Below are 14063 nucleotides of genomic sequence, written 5' to 3' on the forward strand. Positions count from 1 at the left end.
CCTGCATACAGTACTCAAGATGTGGCCTGACCATTGCCTTATACAACGGAATAATCACCTCCTTATACCAGGTTCCTAGTCTCCAGCCGCTGAAATTTGCAGAACTTAAACCTTTCTTTCCCCTCACCAAGCTTGTTGCTCTTTGTACACACTAAAGCAACTCTGCATCCTTCCTAAAATGAGGCCTCCAGACCTGTACGCAGTACTCAAGGTGTGGCCTGACCATTGCCTTATACAAAGGGATAATCACCTTTCCTTGCTAGCAAAATTCCTGTATATCATTGACAATACCCCGTGACCTGCTCTGGCAGCCTGTCTGCATTGCTCAGAAAACTTCATATCTGACTGCACAATTACTCCCAGGTCTTTTTAATTTTCTACCACACTAAGTGTAGTACCACACAATTGGTATGTATACATTTATATTAGGAGATGCAGTAAAAGAGGTAAGCAAACCCTTAGCCATAATTATGGTAGCATCATTGAATTTAGGGAAGGTCCTGTGGACTGTAGATGTATGAATTTATCCCCAATTCACAAAGGGGGGGGGAGTCAAAGGTTGATATCAGTAATTACACACTTGTTAACTTGACTTCTGTTTCAGGAAAAAACTGGAGTCACTTATTAAAGAAGTAATGCAGGCCAATGTAGACAGGAATGCAATTATACTATAGTCACACCATCGATTTGTTAAGGGATGACCTTGTGTGGCCAATCTAATTGTATAATATGACACGGTAACAAAGTAACTGGATGCAATAAACTATTTTGACATATACTGAGATTCCAGAATAGCTTTCGACACTGTTGCACATAAGACTGCTATTAGTAAATTAATGGGCTAATAACACTTTTAGTAACCTGCATGGACTGAATCAAATTGAGAACACTGATAATGGTAACAAAATTTTTGAATTCCTGAAAGATTTAAACAAGCGAAACTATTCGGCAATAGAGGAACCAACAAGACCTCCATTGAGTGAAATACAAATCACCAAAGAGAGCGTAATGAAAGCAATCAACGATCTGCCCAATAAGGCCACTGTTGGACCAGATAAATTTCCAATGTTCATCCTTAAGATAAGTAGCCCATTTATAATAGATCTATTACTGCACATCTATCAGGAAATCATTAGGTCAGGAGCTTTCCCGCAAGCCTGGAAAAATTACATTGTAACCCCAATACCAAAGATTAAACACCCAAAATTGGCTAAGGATTACAGACCAATTTCTGTTAGTTGCACCCTACAGAAGGTATTCGAAAAAGCACTTCTTCCCACCATCAATCAACACTGCTTCAGCCATAGACCACCACATTTGCACTCAGTTATTTCGGGTAGATCAACAATAACAAACTTACTTGAAACCCTTTTTCGCGTGCAGAAAGCACTAAATGAGAAAAAGCAAATTGATATTATTTTTTTGGATATCTCCGCAGCCTACGACAACGTCTCAATTCCAGCGCTCATTGCGATTTTAAAGAATTATTTTAATCTAAGAGGAAATCTGTTAACTATAATAACCAGCCTGCTAGAACATAGAAAACTTATTGTTAAGCACCAAAAGCTACAATCTTGCTTTACCATCTCGCAAGGAGTGCCACAAGGGGGAGTTCTTTCGGCTACTCTCTTCGCGGCCGCCCTGGAGCCGTTTCTTGCACGGTACTACAATTTTATAACATATGCTGACGATGTAAAATTTTTCATCACTTCCAGAGACCATGAATCAGCAGAAGGTATTTGTCAGATGGCAAATAGCACAATCCGAGAATTTGAGAGCTACCTGGATTGCATCGGGCTCCGTATTAATGCACAGAAGTCTGCCCAAATGACCATAACTTACAAGCAGAATAAAAATGACATCTCGATCTCTGTGAACGGGTCTAGTGTGGAAAAAGTGCACTCTCACCTGGACCTGGGTCTTAAGTGGGATGACAGACTCACCTTTGCTCAACACTTCGCCCATATGAAGACAAAAATATTCGCCGCTTTATGGGCTACTAGACAGGAACTGGTAGGAATTAGGGATCCTCAGCTAGCGACCAAGTACATTTTAATGTGTGTCCTGCCAATTGCAATGTATGCCTCGCAAATCTGGTCTTCAGCTCCAGATTCACATTATAAGTCCGTCCTTGGGATCGAGTACTGGTTCTTGCGATGGCTTAACAGAGTTGCTGGCCATCCTTTTACTATCTCAAGGGCCATTCTCTACTCAAACCTTAACATCACACCCTGGATGCAGCGGACAATTAACAGGAACATACACACTCTCGCACAAATGCTCACAGGCAGAGTGGATGCTCCAGTCCTGGATAATATGCTAGTTAAACCGCGTGCCACTGCTAGACGTTGCGGAGAAGTAAATAATCCACTGCGTTCAGTCCTGAACAATCTTAGTAGCCTGCAAAGATTCTTCCCATCAAATGCAGCGAAAATATTTAACTCACTACACATAGATGCCGAAAAACTGTGTGAGGATGCAACATACCGGAAAGAGATCTTCCAGAATTCTTACAGACTTACCGAAATATGAATCGGCTGCAAAGTACCAAAGAATTGTGAATAAAAGTGAAACTTTCCGCTTTAAGAACAATAATAATTTGTTGACTGTAAAAATATACCTTCTGTAACAGTTATGTAAATATGTAAGTTATAGATGGAATTATTACTGAATTGTAAATATATGAGTTGTAGAATGTATGTACAGAATCATTAATATGTAAATACTGTATATATTAAACATAAAATGTGTATAAAATGTATTTCGGGACGAGACTACGTGTTCAGTATATGTAACCCACTGCACGTAGTATCTCGTACCCTGATATGTACTTAGCACCCTCCTGGCACTTTGCCGTCCCGGGGTGGTTTCCTTATGGAAATAAACAGATAATAATAATAATAATAATAATAATAAGAGGAGTTTACCTCAATATTGTACGTGGAACACTTCCGTAGGCATATCATCGATGAAGGCATATCATACTTAATGTTCAAGTTTTCAGATGATACGGAAGTGTTCCACGTACAATATTGAGGTAAACTCCTCTTATTAATTTACTAATATTATTATCAACGTAGAACATATTGAGTATTTCAGCTCTGATTCATACTATCTAAATAAGACTGCTATATAAATTGGAGCGGTGTGGCATTAATGGCCAGTTACTGATATGGATAAAGTGATGGTTGAGTGGGAGAAGACAGAGAGCGGTTGTCATGGGTACTTCTCTTCTTAGACGAATGCCATTAGCGGAATCCCCAGGATTTAGTGCCTGGACTATTGTTTTCAATATTTATTAGTGATATCGATGAAGGCATATCATACTTAATGTTCAAGTTTTCAGATGATACAAAGGTTGGCAGGGTGGTTAATAACAGTAATAACTTACTACAATATGATCTTTAAAAATTATGTAGATGGGCTGAAAACTGGCAATTGAAGTTTAACATTGACAAATGCAATCTATTGCATATGGGTATCAATAATCAAGTATGGTAGCAGATTAACATATAAACTGTGTGGTTGCCACACCGAAGGTAGTAGAGAACAAATAAGACGCGAGTTGTAGTTCTGCAGTTAGGTTGTCGTGACGCGATATAACATTGTTTTGCTCCATAAAAAACCAAATCAATCAATCTGCAGTCAGGCATGAATTTTTCTGAGCAGGGTGCATACTGGCTTCCAGGGCAGTTTACTGTGTTTTGTCAGTGATCCACAGAAATTTTCCCAGCATGGATAAGGAGGTAATCATTCCGATGTAGTAAGGTAATAGTAAGATCACATATGGAATGTTGCATACAGGTCTGGAAGCCTCGTTTTAGGAAGGATGTAGTTTTCCAGGAATGGGTTCAGAGAAGAGCAACGACATTAGTGACAAGTGTAAAAGAGTACTCTTACCAAGAATGAGTTCTGCAAATTGCAGCGGCTGGAAACTAGACACCTGAGAAGAAATCCGATTGAGATGTTCAAGGCTCCGAATGGATTGAATAAGTAAATGTTGATGGCATCCTTACTCCAGCTTAGATAACACGAATAAGGGGTCACGTGTTTAAATTGAGAAAGGATGGTTATAAGATAGATGGGTGAATATTGTTTTTCAGCCAGAGAATATTTGACTGTTGCTGCAAACTTCCACCTAGTGTTGTAGAAGTGGGTAGTTTGAAGGAAGAATTAGACAGATTATTAGAAGAGATGGACAGCTTTTGTGAAATTTTTTTTTGCTGATGCTATGCAAGTTTCGTTCTTTGCATCATTTGCTAATCCTAAATACGGTTGGGTACTCCCCACAGTTTCACTAACGACATAGCTGGTGCTAACTTGAAAAACTGTTTGAGAACAAACCTTGCTGAATTATGTTTTCCATATTCGACAGTTATCATTCGAACAATAAATCACTCGCATTATTTACTTTGTTTTAGGAGAAGTAAGCTTTCTAATTTCATATATTGAAGTTTAACAGAATGTGCAGTAGTAGATACCAAGAGTAGAGTTTTTGCTATTGATTATGCATCAATAGCAAAAACAATTACGCTTAATATCATCAACCGTTTGTAGACTTTCGTTATAAACCACGCCTTAGGGGTTTCCAATTAAACGAAATTCAATGATTCAGTGCCCATCGTCTTTGGATTTTCAAATCCGTTGATCTGAAACCGTCATCATAGAATGTATCGAAACTGTAACAAATGCAGTGTTTGGTGCAGTTAGATATGGTGATGTTTAAAGTTTAGCCAATATAGTTGTCGTGGTTTTAAACTTTTTTTGAGATTGAGGAGCCTATAGGGATAGGTTTGTGCGTGGACTTCCTAGAACCTATAGTCAGTTTAGATGGTTGTGTAGGCAGAAGAAAGGTTTGAGCGAAGACAAAACAGTCTCTTTTTTTCTTTCTTTCTTTTTTTTTTTTTTTTTTGCTGTTGGCTGTACATGACAGACCAAAAGCATTGAAGAGAAACATTTGTAATGTTTTCAAATATGAGTCGAATGTCATTGTACCGCGAAGAAATACCGCCTAGCGAAAATTTGCTTCTTTGGATTTGTTTGACTGGCAGTGGCAATGTTCTCGGATCTGGAATGCGGGGGGGGGGGTGGTCCTGCGCTGAAGTAGGCTAGTCTTGTTAAACCGTTTAATGGTGGCTACAATTTTTGCAATATAAGTGTAGCAAACTACTTGTTTCTTCCATGTGGAGGTTCCCTCTGATTCATGCTTCATGGATCACGATAACTGAAACTTCTTTTAGAGATGGAACCCTCGGCCGGCACCTCCGTAGCCAGGTGGGAAGGAGCAACAGTGCATAGCACACGCTTCTTGATTAGACCGGGGTTCGAGCCCGTCACCACCAAATACGGAGGATGCGGAAAGGTCAGGGAATGACCATCGCATATCCCGGAGCAATATGGCCTTAGTTGCTAATGCTCCTAAAAACCAAATAACAAACAGATGGAACCCTGTTATGTGGTACTGTATTTTCCTAGTGAAATTTCTCTTATGCTATCATAAGTACCAAGTCCAGATAAGCGGAGCACACCTAGTTTTATCATGTTAGGTCTTAAAGTTTCATATTGTTGAATTACTGTGGTTAGACCTCCAGAAAACGTTTATTGTTCCTTTGTCACTGGACGTCTGAGACTCATGATATATGTATAGGGTAGTCCAGAAGTCATGACGTTGTGTATAATATACAGAAAATAACTATGATAGCATGATTAATGTTCGAAATGGTGGTCAATAATCTCTTTTTTTTTTTTTTTTTTTTGTGTGGCAAATTTTGGGATTAGATTAATTTTTGAAAACTACCAGTTAATAAATATTTTTGTATATCTGCAATCACAATGAATCATAGATTTAGGACTACATTTTATCCTTTAGATCAGGGGTCCCAGTGTATACTTTATGAGTTACATACGACTTATGGAATTATTATCAGTATCTCGCAGAGTCATTTCAAGTAGGAAAAGCATTTCTTGCTTGAAATACCTAAGGATTTCCTGAATGCTTGGGCATTCTTCGTGCTTCACGAAAATTTTCTGTAACTAGTAGTTCTGAAAGACTTGTAAAGGCGACGAAAGTTGGGACCCTGGCTTTAAATAATCATACAGAAAGAAAAAATCGGTGGAGGTTAAATCTATTGATCTTCGCAATTACAGTATTTGAAAGGTCCACGACGGTCTGTAGATATTAAAAAAAAAAAAACAAAAAACCCGCTATTTTGGTATTTCGTGCAGCAGGAAAATAATATGAATGGTCGCTATTTTGCATGTAATATACAAAACTATTTAATCTTACTTGCGGGTCTAAAGCAACTGTACTGTAAATTAAAAAATAATAATAAAAATACCACCGTCAGATGGTATCCCTCGCCAAACAGTACTCCAGGAGAGTAAATATTCTTTTTTTTTTTTTTCCTTTTGAATATAGGGATTTTATTTGTTCACTGAACACAGTTGTAATGGTTAATATCTTTACTTAAATTGTTGATAGGACAAACAGTTTAGTTGGGAGTGTTGTTCTCATTCATTGCAGGAAACTCTTTTGAAAATTCTATACTCTCGCCGTTAGCATTAGTGGTTTCGATCGCAGGCATACTACACCATGTCGAAAATGCCTGTACCTGAATCCCGGCATGATCAGAAGAATTTTTATGGGCTTTTTTTTTTCCCCCTCCACACCATATCCCGGTTGCTTTGATACAGAAAAAAAAAACAGCAAGTTCCATAAACCAGTCGATTACATCTTCACTGAGAGCTTGGGCTAATTTGCGTGTTGAGTGCTTGAATATTCTTAATGAAATTCTTAACATCTTAGTTGAATGGAAAGTATCATAGTCAGTGTTTCTAGACTTCTTAGAATAGCTTCGCACAGATTGCTTATTATTATTAGCTTAATTTTTCGTTCTTAGTCTGCCAGATCTTAGAAGATCTACCATTGCAACCTGTCTTATCAAAAGTCTCCATTGTTCTGTAAATTGTGGATCATCATGGGTGCATTTAGTAACATCTTCCTTTGCTCATTCCCGCTATACAACTTTTGCACTTGTTTTGCTTATAATCTTTCTGTTTCCTTTGCTCAGTAGATCTTTTATCTACTGTTCCGACGGTGGATAAAAGATCTACTATTGGAATAGTACCTGGAAAAAACGGACATTCGTTTATAAATATGTGTAGAACAAATTTTATGACAAACAGTGTCTCGTGATTTTTGGCCCTTCTTGTATTTAAGTATCAACGCCAAATTATAAATTGAGAAATACTGCATGATTACATTTAAGAAATGCTTCTTTACTTACTCTATTACTCAGTAGGCAAGAACTCTCTAGTTTTGTGTTCCAAGTTAAGCCGAATCTAATATTTCAGTGTGTTCAGAAATGTCTCCAAGTCATCGGCGATTTGGTCGTCTGCCCTGCTTTCGCATCTTAAATATCATCTTAGATTTAGAACTGGACAACAAGGAAGCTCTTCACAATCACCAAGGCGGTGCTGTTCTGGAACCTGATCTTCATACTGTGGTGGCACTTCATCGTTACACGAATTATTTTAACCTTTAGTCAGCTGTTTACACACATTTGGGATTTGACAGAAATGAGAAGAGAGGTTTCGTCGATATAGGGGTAAAATAATGAAAGTGAAATATGCCGTCCATATAGTCAGCAAGAAGAACGTACAGTAGGTAAAGTACAACAGTGGAAGATGATGTGAAACTTTGAATATTTGAAAGTTGCACAGCTCCTGTTAATGGTCAAGGGGATGCTACTACAGTAGGAAAAAAGAAACGGAGACACTTCAATTTAAAATTTAGACCTCCAAACAGAGAAAGGCGACATGTCTTCATTGCATAGAAACGTATACTGATGAGCTATTCATAATGCTGAAGGACTTGCAGAAGATAGCGGTAAGGCTCAGACTCCTGTTTTTGATGTAGATCTGGGAATTCTTGAGGAGTGCGAAAAGAATTTCTATGATTCTGAACATGCAAATGAAGATGTAACAGGTAATGACAAATCAATACTTAAAAATGAAAAGAAGAAATGGTGGATGTTCTGGAAGAAGTAGATAACTCATAATTTATTATCCACCACAATTCCAAACAGGCAACTTGTGTGAAACACACTTGGGATTTTGCTGGCACCCATCGATTTTGCACCACTACCGGTGAGTGCAGGATTTTTAGTACATTTTTGTACAGACAATGTTAGTAATACAGGCCCGGCTCTTTGTGCCAGGTACGGGCACCAGGGTGAATTTGTCCAGGTGGCGAGTGCTCCCTGGTGGCAGAGAGGCCTGACTTTACACACATTACACATCACAGACCCACACATGCACTTACATTTCAGGCCGTAATATGGGATTCTGTGCCTACAGATTATATAGGTGGAGATAGCCGCAATGCTGGGTGCCACCCTTGTCATTAGTATACACATGAGTACACACTTGGGATGCCACAGACGTTGACATAACTGTATGCAGCAAGAAGAGAAGAGACCACAATTTCTAATCTACCATTTATAGAAGTTCAAGTAAAACTTAATATGTATCTGGCTGTGTTTCCCTCTGACATCGTCAATCCAATACCCTAGAAATAGACCTAAGCAAAAATATGTTTTGAAAAGAACTGCAGAATACAAACTTTGGCTGAAACCTTTAAATTCTTGTCTTCAGCCAACAAAGGCCTCTTCCAAGATGAATTGTTTACTTCCTTGCATTTTCCACAGTTACTTCTTGCAATGAAATTTGGTCAGAAATTATACTTTTTCATGCTAATTGCATTCTTTCTCTTTATTTTTTTTTACATTCTTGTTTTATTATTGTTATTTATTCCCAACTTTTTTGAAAATTTATACCACTGCTAATAATTATTATTGTTGTACATTAGCTTCCCCCAAGTTTTATAACCTTATATTTGACTTGTAACTGATGTACACCTCGTTAGCACCTTTTGCTGTCCAGAGGCGAAATGATGCACTCAAATGGATAAATAATGTCTGCGAAATTATGACGTTAAAAAAAAAAAAAAAAAAAAAAGACAGCTGCTTTTATATTACGTGCTAAATGATTCTGAATGAATAATTTCACCGAAGAGCCATAGCTTGGCTTATGGAAGTTAGGAATTACATAAGAAATTCGCTCGATTATGATAACCTCTTACCTTTACTCATCTTTCATTCCTGCTTGATTAATCTTTCGTTCTAGCACTGCGTTCCAGAGTCAACGGCCACAGTTTCCGGTTTCTATTGGCTGCTCTTAGTCACTGTATTCTATAACGTCACTGTACCTGAGCACACGTTGTCCTTCACATGACGGGACACGAGCAGCCTTAGGCTCAAGGGAACACTGAAACTAGGCTCGGCAGTGAGTCTGGCGTCAGTGGGAGGTGATCGTAGGAGTATGTTTGACGTCTCACGGACAAGCGAAAAGCATTTTCTCCGGCGTACTCTCTCAGAAGTGATCGTAAGCGATATCCAAGTTTGTTTTCGGTCATGCAAAACGTCCGAGCTTCGAGTAGAACGTACGGAACTTACATCCGCTCTTCAGACTGTGGCTTAAGGTTGCCTGCTCTCCGAAGGATGCGCAAAGTGTGTAAATTTTTGGCTCATCCTATACGATAACACGCGTCTGGTACCTAACTTAGCAACGATCCGTTGCTCTTTAGCCAAACGTTGATCACGTGGTGTAAATCTCGTGTTGTCGAAACCATCGAAAAATCAACATAGTCGTTGCTCTGTGTCATCTCTACAGATAGACTAGTCACTCGATCGCATTTTTTGGTACACCTCATTCACAAGAAACTTGCAAAAATATATGCCGACGGATTTACCAAAGTGTTTCGTGTTGTGTGGGAATTGCACTTTGACAACATGCACAGGAACTTACAGGATTATCTCGATGATGAGTGGTCATCCGTCAAGTTTTACTTGCGCAGGTTTGCATCACTACTTATTGGGGTTGTTGCACTTATATGTATTACCATTATGATAGCAATTTTAGATACCTGCTTAGTCATCCAATAGTAATAATATTTAAGCGATATCAGCAGCAGAATCTTGAACTTTTTGGATTTTTTTTTTTTTTCAGTTTTATTATTTATATCTTAAGATAAATTATTTATTTAGATATCTCAGTAGATTTTCGTAGTAAATGTAATAATAGTTTCTTGCTTGTTTTTTTTTTTTTTTTTTTTTACAATGGACATTTGGCATTTTAATTCCATTAAGGCTTCAAGTCCTTTCCTATCATGACGCAAAACATATCATTATATCAGATAATAGCATATCATATCAGACAATAGCATATCATATCATCCTTTCATATCATCACATAATATGAAAGGGGGAATCTAATGAAGATGGTTTCTTCATTAGATTCTAAAGTCTATTTGAGATAAGTAACCTGTTTTAAAAATTGGAGATTGCGCATCATATAAATTCCTTCAGTGTATTTAGATTGTGTACCATATGTTTAACGCTTTAAATTGTGGGAGTAAACTAAATGCCGATGGTATCCTTACTATTGCTCGGGCGATCCGCATTAAGGGAACATAAATTGAAAAAAAGATGCATGCAAGATAGATGTGTGAATTTTTTTTTCAGCCAGAGAGTAACTAGATGGAAGTTCGTTGAAACAAGCTTCCATCTGGTGCTCCGAAAGTGGATAGTTTGAATAAATTTAAGGAAGGATTGGATGGACGGATGAAGCGGGTAATTTATTTTATTATTTTTTTTATGCTGCATAAGTTGGTTTCCTTCCATTATTTGCTACATACTAATTTTGTTTTATTTTAGTGTCTGCTCAGTTAAATTGATAGACTCAATTTATCTTCTGCTGACGATTATCTTTGATTACTTATAGTAATGTAAATGTGAGTAATGCAGATGGTTATAGTAATGTAAATGTGAGTAATGCAGATGGTTATAGTAATGTGAATGGAATTAATTTCAAAAATAAATTTCGGACTGTCTATAGCACGAAGTCGATCGACGATAAATAATATATATTTTTTAGCCGGTGCTAATCAGCTAGTTAATCTCAGTTGATTTCACCACTATCCTTTAAGGCTTAAGCTGTGGTAGGCATTATTGCTAGCTGTATGTTTTTCAGTAACAGTAAATATTGATAATTTTTGAGGTGCCAACTAGTGGTGAATCTGCCATACTGGGTTCGCCTGGGGTGGGGTGAGTGGGTCAGTTGCTTCTGTGTGGTTGTTAAAGAACACATGAGGGGGTGTTGGAGTATCTTGCCGGAGAGCCCGGAATCTGTAGTTAAATTTAGAAACGGTGAACATGTATTGTAAACACTAATTCATTTACAAACTTCGATTATCAGGATGAATAACATAGCAAAAGATTGATAATGTAAAACACATGGGGGGATATATAATCCAGGTGTTTCTAAGAAAAATAAAAACTGAAGTCGAGAAACAAATTCCTTCATGACATATTAAATTACTTCAGTCAAGTGAGCCTTGACTGAAGTAATTTAAAATTAGCTTTAAATCCCCCTCCCCCGAAATGCGGATTTTAAAAAAAAATATCTTCGATTGTCTTGTGTATCACACTAGTGTTCGACCTCTGCTGGGTAAACCACACCCTTTTCCACCTCACCACTTGTAGCCGGTTTCATGATTTCGTGTTTTGATAGCCGATCACCACTGAACAATTTTTCCTTTTCTTTGTATATCTGAAACTAGTTGTTTCAGATATTGAATACTTCATTAGATTTATATCACCATGTTCAACTTACTTTTTTGTTGCAAGGTCAGTATGCAGGGTATCTTTTATTAAATGTGTAACACCGACGAAATCATAAAACACTATAAAGGAAAGAAAATGGCGAAAAGAATTTACATGCGAAGAGCAGAATAAATAGGAAACGTATCCGAAAGCAGATCTAGATAATATTGAAATTATACATCCAGTGGGATTAAATATATATTGCCACCACACATTACATTAATTTTACTAGATGTATATAAGAATAAAAATAAAGATTTACTTCCAGTTATATATATACAGTATACACCCAAAATCTAATTTTATTTTCTCTTGAGTGAGGCGAAAGAGAAGAGGAGGAAGTTCAGTGAGATTTGTGAACAGATCGCTTTAGTCATTTTAGTCAGAGGCGGAAGAAGGGCGAAAAAGGAGGGTACCTAAACAGGATATATCTATAATATTTGTAGTTCGAGAATGTGGGCAAGGTATTTTTGGAATGCATCTTGTGGGTTTTTTGATCAGGTGGGATTGAGGTTCGTGCGCTGTTTTCTGTTGTGACTGTTGCATGTCAGTTACTCCATCACACTGTTTCCTTCGCTAAGACTGAAATAAGCATGAACCTGAGAGATATATATAGAACTTCTAATTTAGTACGTACCGCTCACTTGAGGTACAAAGTCTGTATGTTAGAAATCACAATTAATCGAAAACGCGATTTAAATTGTCGGCGTTAAGCAATGGTTAACATAAGAAATATGATGCTGTAGTTACTTTTTTATATTGCTGGACAGCCAACCAGTGAAAAGATAAGTTAATAACCGTTGTTATTACGGCAACCAAAACAACAGCGTTCAGTTAACAAACTGAACGCTGTTGTCGTGCATTTTTTTTTTTTTTTTTTTCTGTACTGATTCTAACGTACCATGTACTTACTTGTAACAAGTAACACTGATAGTACCACAGTTAGTATTTTGGCCAGTTATGTATGCGCTTAATTATATTCTATACAATGATTTTGGCTCAGGGAAACTCATCTACGCACCCACCAAATGATCGTCTGCCACTCAGGAGAGTTCGTAAAAATATTATATATACGTACATGCAGAAATGTGATGGAGAGAATTTGGGGGGGGGGGGGGGGGCGAGCCCTTGTTAAAAGGTTAACTCGATAAAATTGAGTAGCCTGTTTTAAAGGGGGGGGGGGATAATCCTTAGTTTAAATTCTCGAGCAAACCCCTGTTCACAAATTGGCAGCACTCCTTGTGCGGGGAGAAGAAAGAGAGAGCGCTCTTGAAGTAGTTATTATATATTAACACTTTATTTTGTCTGAATTGTATGCTATGTGGTCATAGGCATTTGTATAGCAAAGCAATTTTGCTAAATGAAGGCAAAATAAACACTCATGTTCTTGGATAATATACTTTTCACCTTTCTTTTACTAATTATTTATTTTCGGGATATCTGTAGTATATAATCTTTATGGTACACCGGTTCGGGTGTACATTTACCACTCACGGCCAACTAGCCAGGGGCTTATATTGAGTAGCAACACTCCTTTTTATACCCCCATCAAGATGTTGGAATATATTTGCTTATATGTAAATTATTAAACAGTTCACATCTCATTTGAATATAATAATGCTGCTCTCAGTTATGCTTTACATTAGTCAAATATTTGATTTATTTGATTAACAAAACCTATAGATAGCATGTTGTTATTCAGTTTAATTTCGACGCTTTTCCTGCACTTTAGCTTTTTTTTTAAATATTTGTGATCATCACCATCAAGATCCCGAGCTCGTGTCAACTGGTATGGGAGAAATCTTTGATTTTTTTTCCAAGTCGCATCTTGCTATGATCTAATGTGGGTGTTGTTCTCAGTGCTGGAATGGGAAATTATAAACGTTATAGATTACTTTTTAAAAAGGCTTTTTTGGAGCGAGCCTTGCCTGTCAATTTTTAAAAGACTTTACAGTAATTTAAAATTTTGTCACTTTGCTGTAGTGTCATATAAAATCAAGTAGGTTTGGACTGTATTTGGTTCTCCTGTAGTTCGTAGATAGCGGCGATCCTGTCAGTGCCAAATGTGAAGAATTTATTTTAGGAGTTTTTTTCGATTTTTAATTGAATAATAAATAAAAAAATAAACATTTTTATAAAGTTAAATACGAGAGTAAAATAATATCTAAATTTCTGTATGTTATAGAATTATCTTTGAAATAATGCATGTTATGGGAGTCCTTGGAAATTTCCATAAACGTCAGTGCAGAGATGTGTGAGCCAGAAAAGGCTGATAAGCAGTAAAGAGCCTGTGACTTGCTTTTTCTCGAGGTTGCAATTCCGAAAACTTGTGTTTGAGTT

The 14063-nt window shown here is 37.3% G+C and overlaps 2 protein-coding genes across 3 annotated transcripts in view; one reads left to right on the forward strand and one right to left on the reverse strand.

Moving 5' to 3' along the window:
• Positions 1-9291, reverse strand: part of LOC150089672 (transmembrane anterior posterior transformation protein 1 homolog) — a 309390-nt gene extending 300099 nt beyond the window's left edge. Inside the window, exon 1 of the mRNA XM_090389591.1 lies at positions 9143-9291. The gene's annotated coding sequence lies outside the window, so the exon portion shown is untranslated. The remainder of the gene's footprint in view (positions 1-9142) is intronic.
• Positions 1-14063, forward strand: part of LOC150089673 (uncharacterized) — a 389737-nt gene that overhangs the window by 128339 nt on the left and 247335 nt on the right. Inside the window, exon 1 of one of the 2 annotated variants that reach the window (XM_090389590.1) lies at positions 9537-9916. The exons of the other annotated variant lie outside the window; for it this stretch is intronic. Within the exon in view, the coding sequence (XP_090245716.1) occupies positions 9852-9916 (65 nt within the window). The 5' untranslated portion in view covers positions 9537-9851. Of the gene's footprint in view, positions 1-9536; positions 9917-14063 lie in introns of those variants that run through there. 2 annotated transcript variants of the gene reach the window in all.

This window comes from Mastigoproctus giganteus, chromosome 2, assembly GCF_048544385.1.
Source record: "Mastigoproctus giganteus isolate SK-2022 chromosome 2, ASM4854438v1, whole genome shotgun sequence".
Taxonomy (NCBI): Eukaryota; Metazoa; Arthropoda; class Arachnida; order Uropygi; family Thelyphonidae; genus Mastigoproctus; species Mastigoproctus giganteus.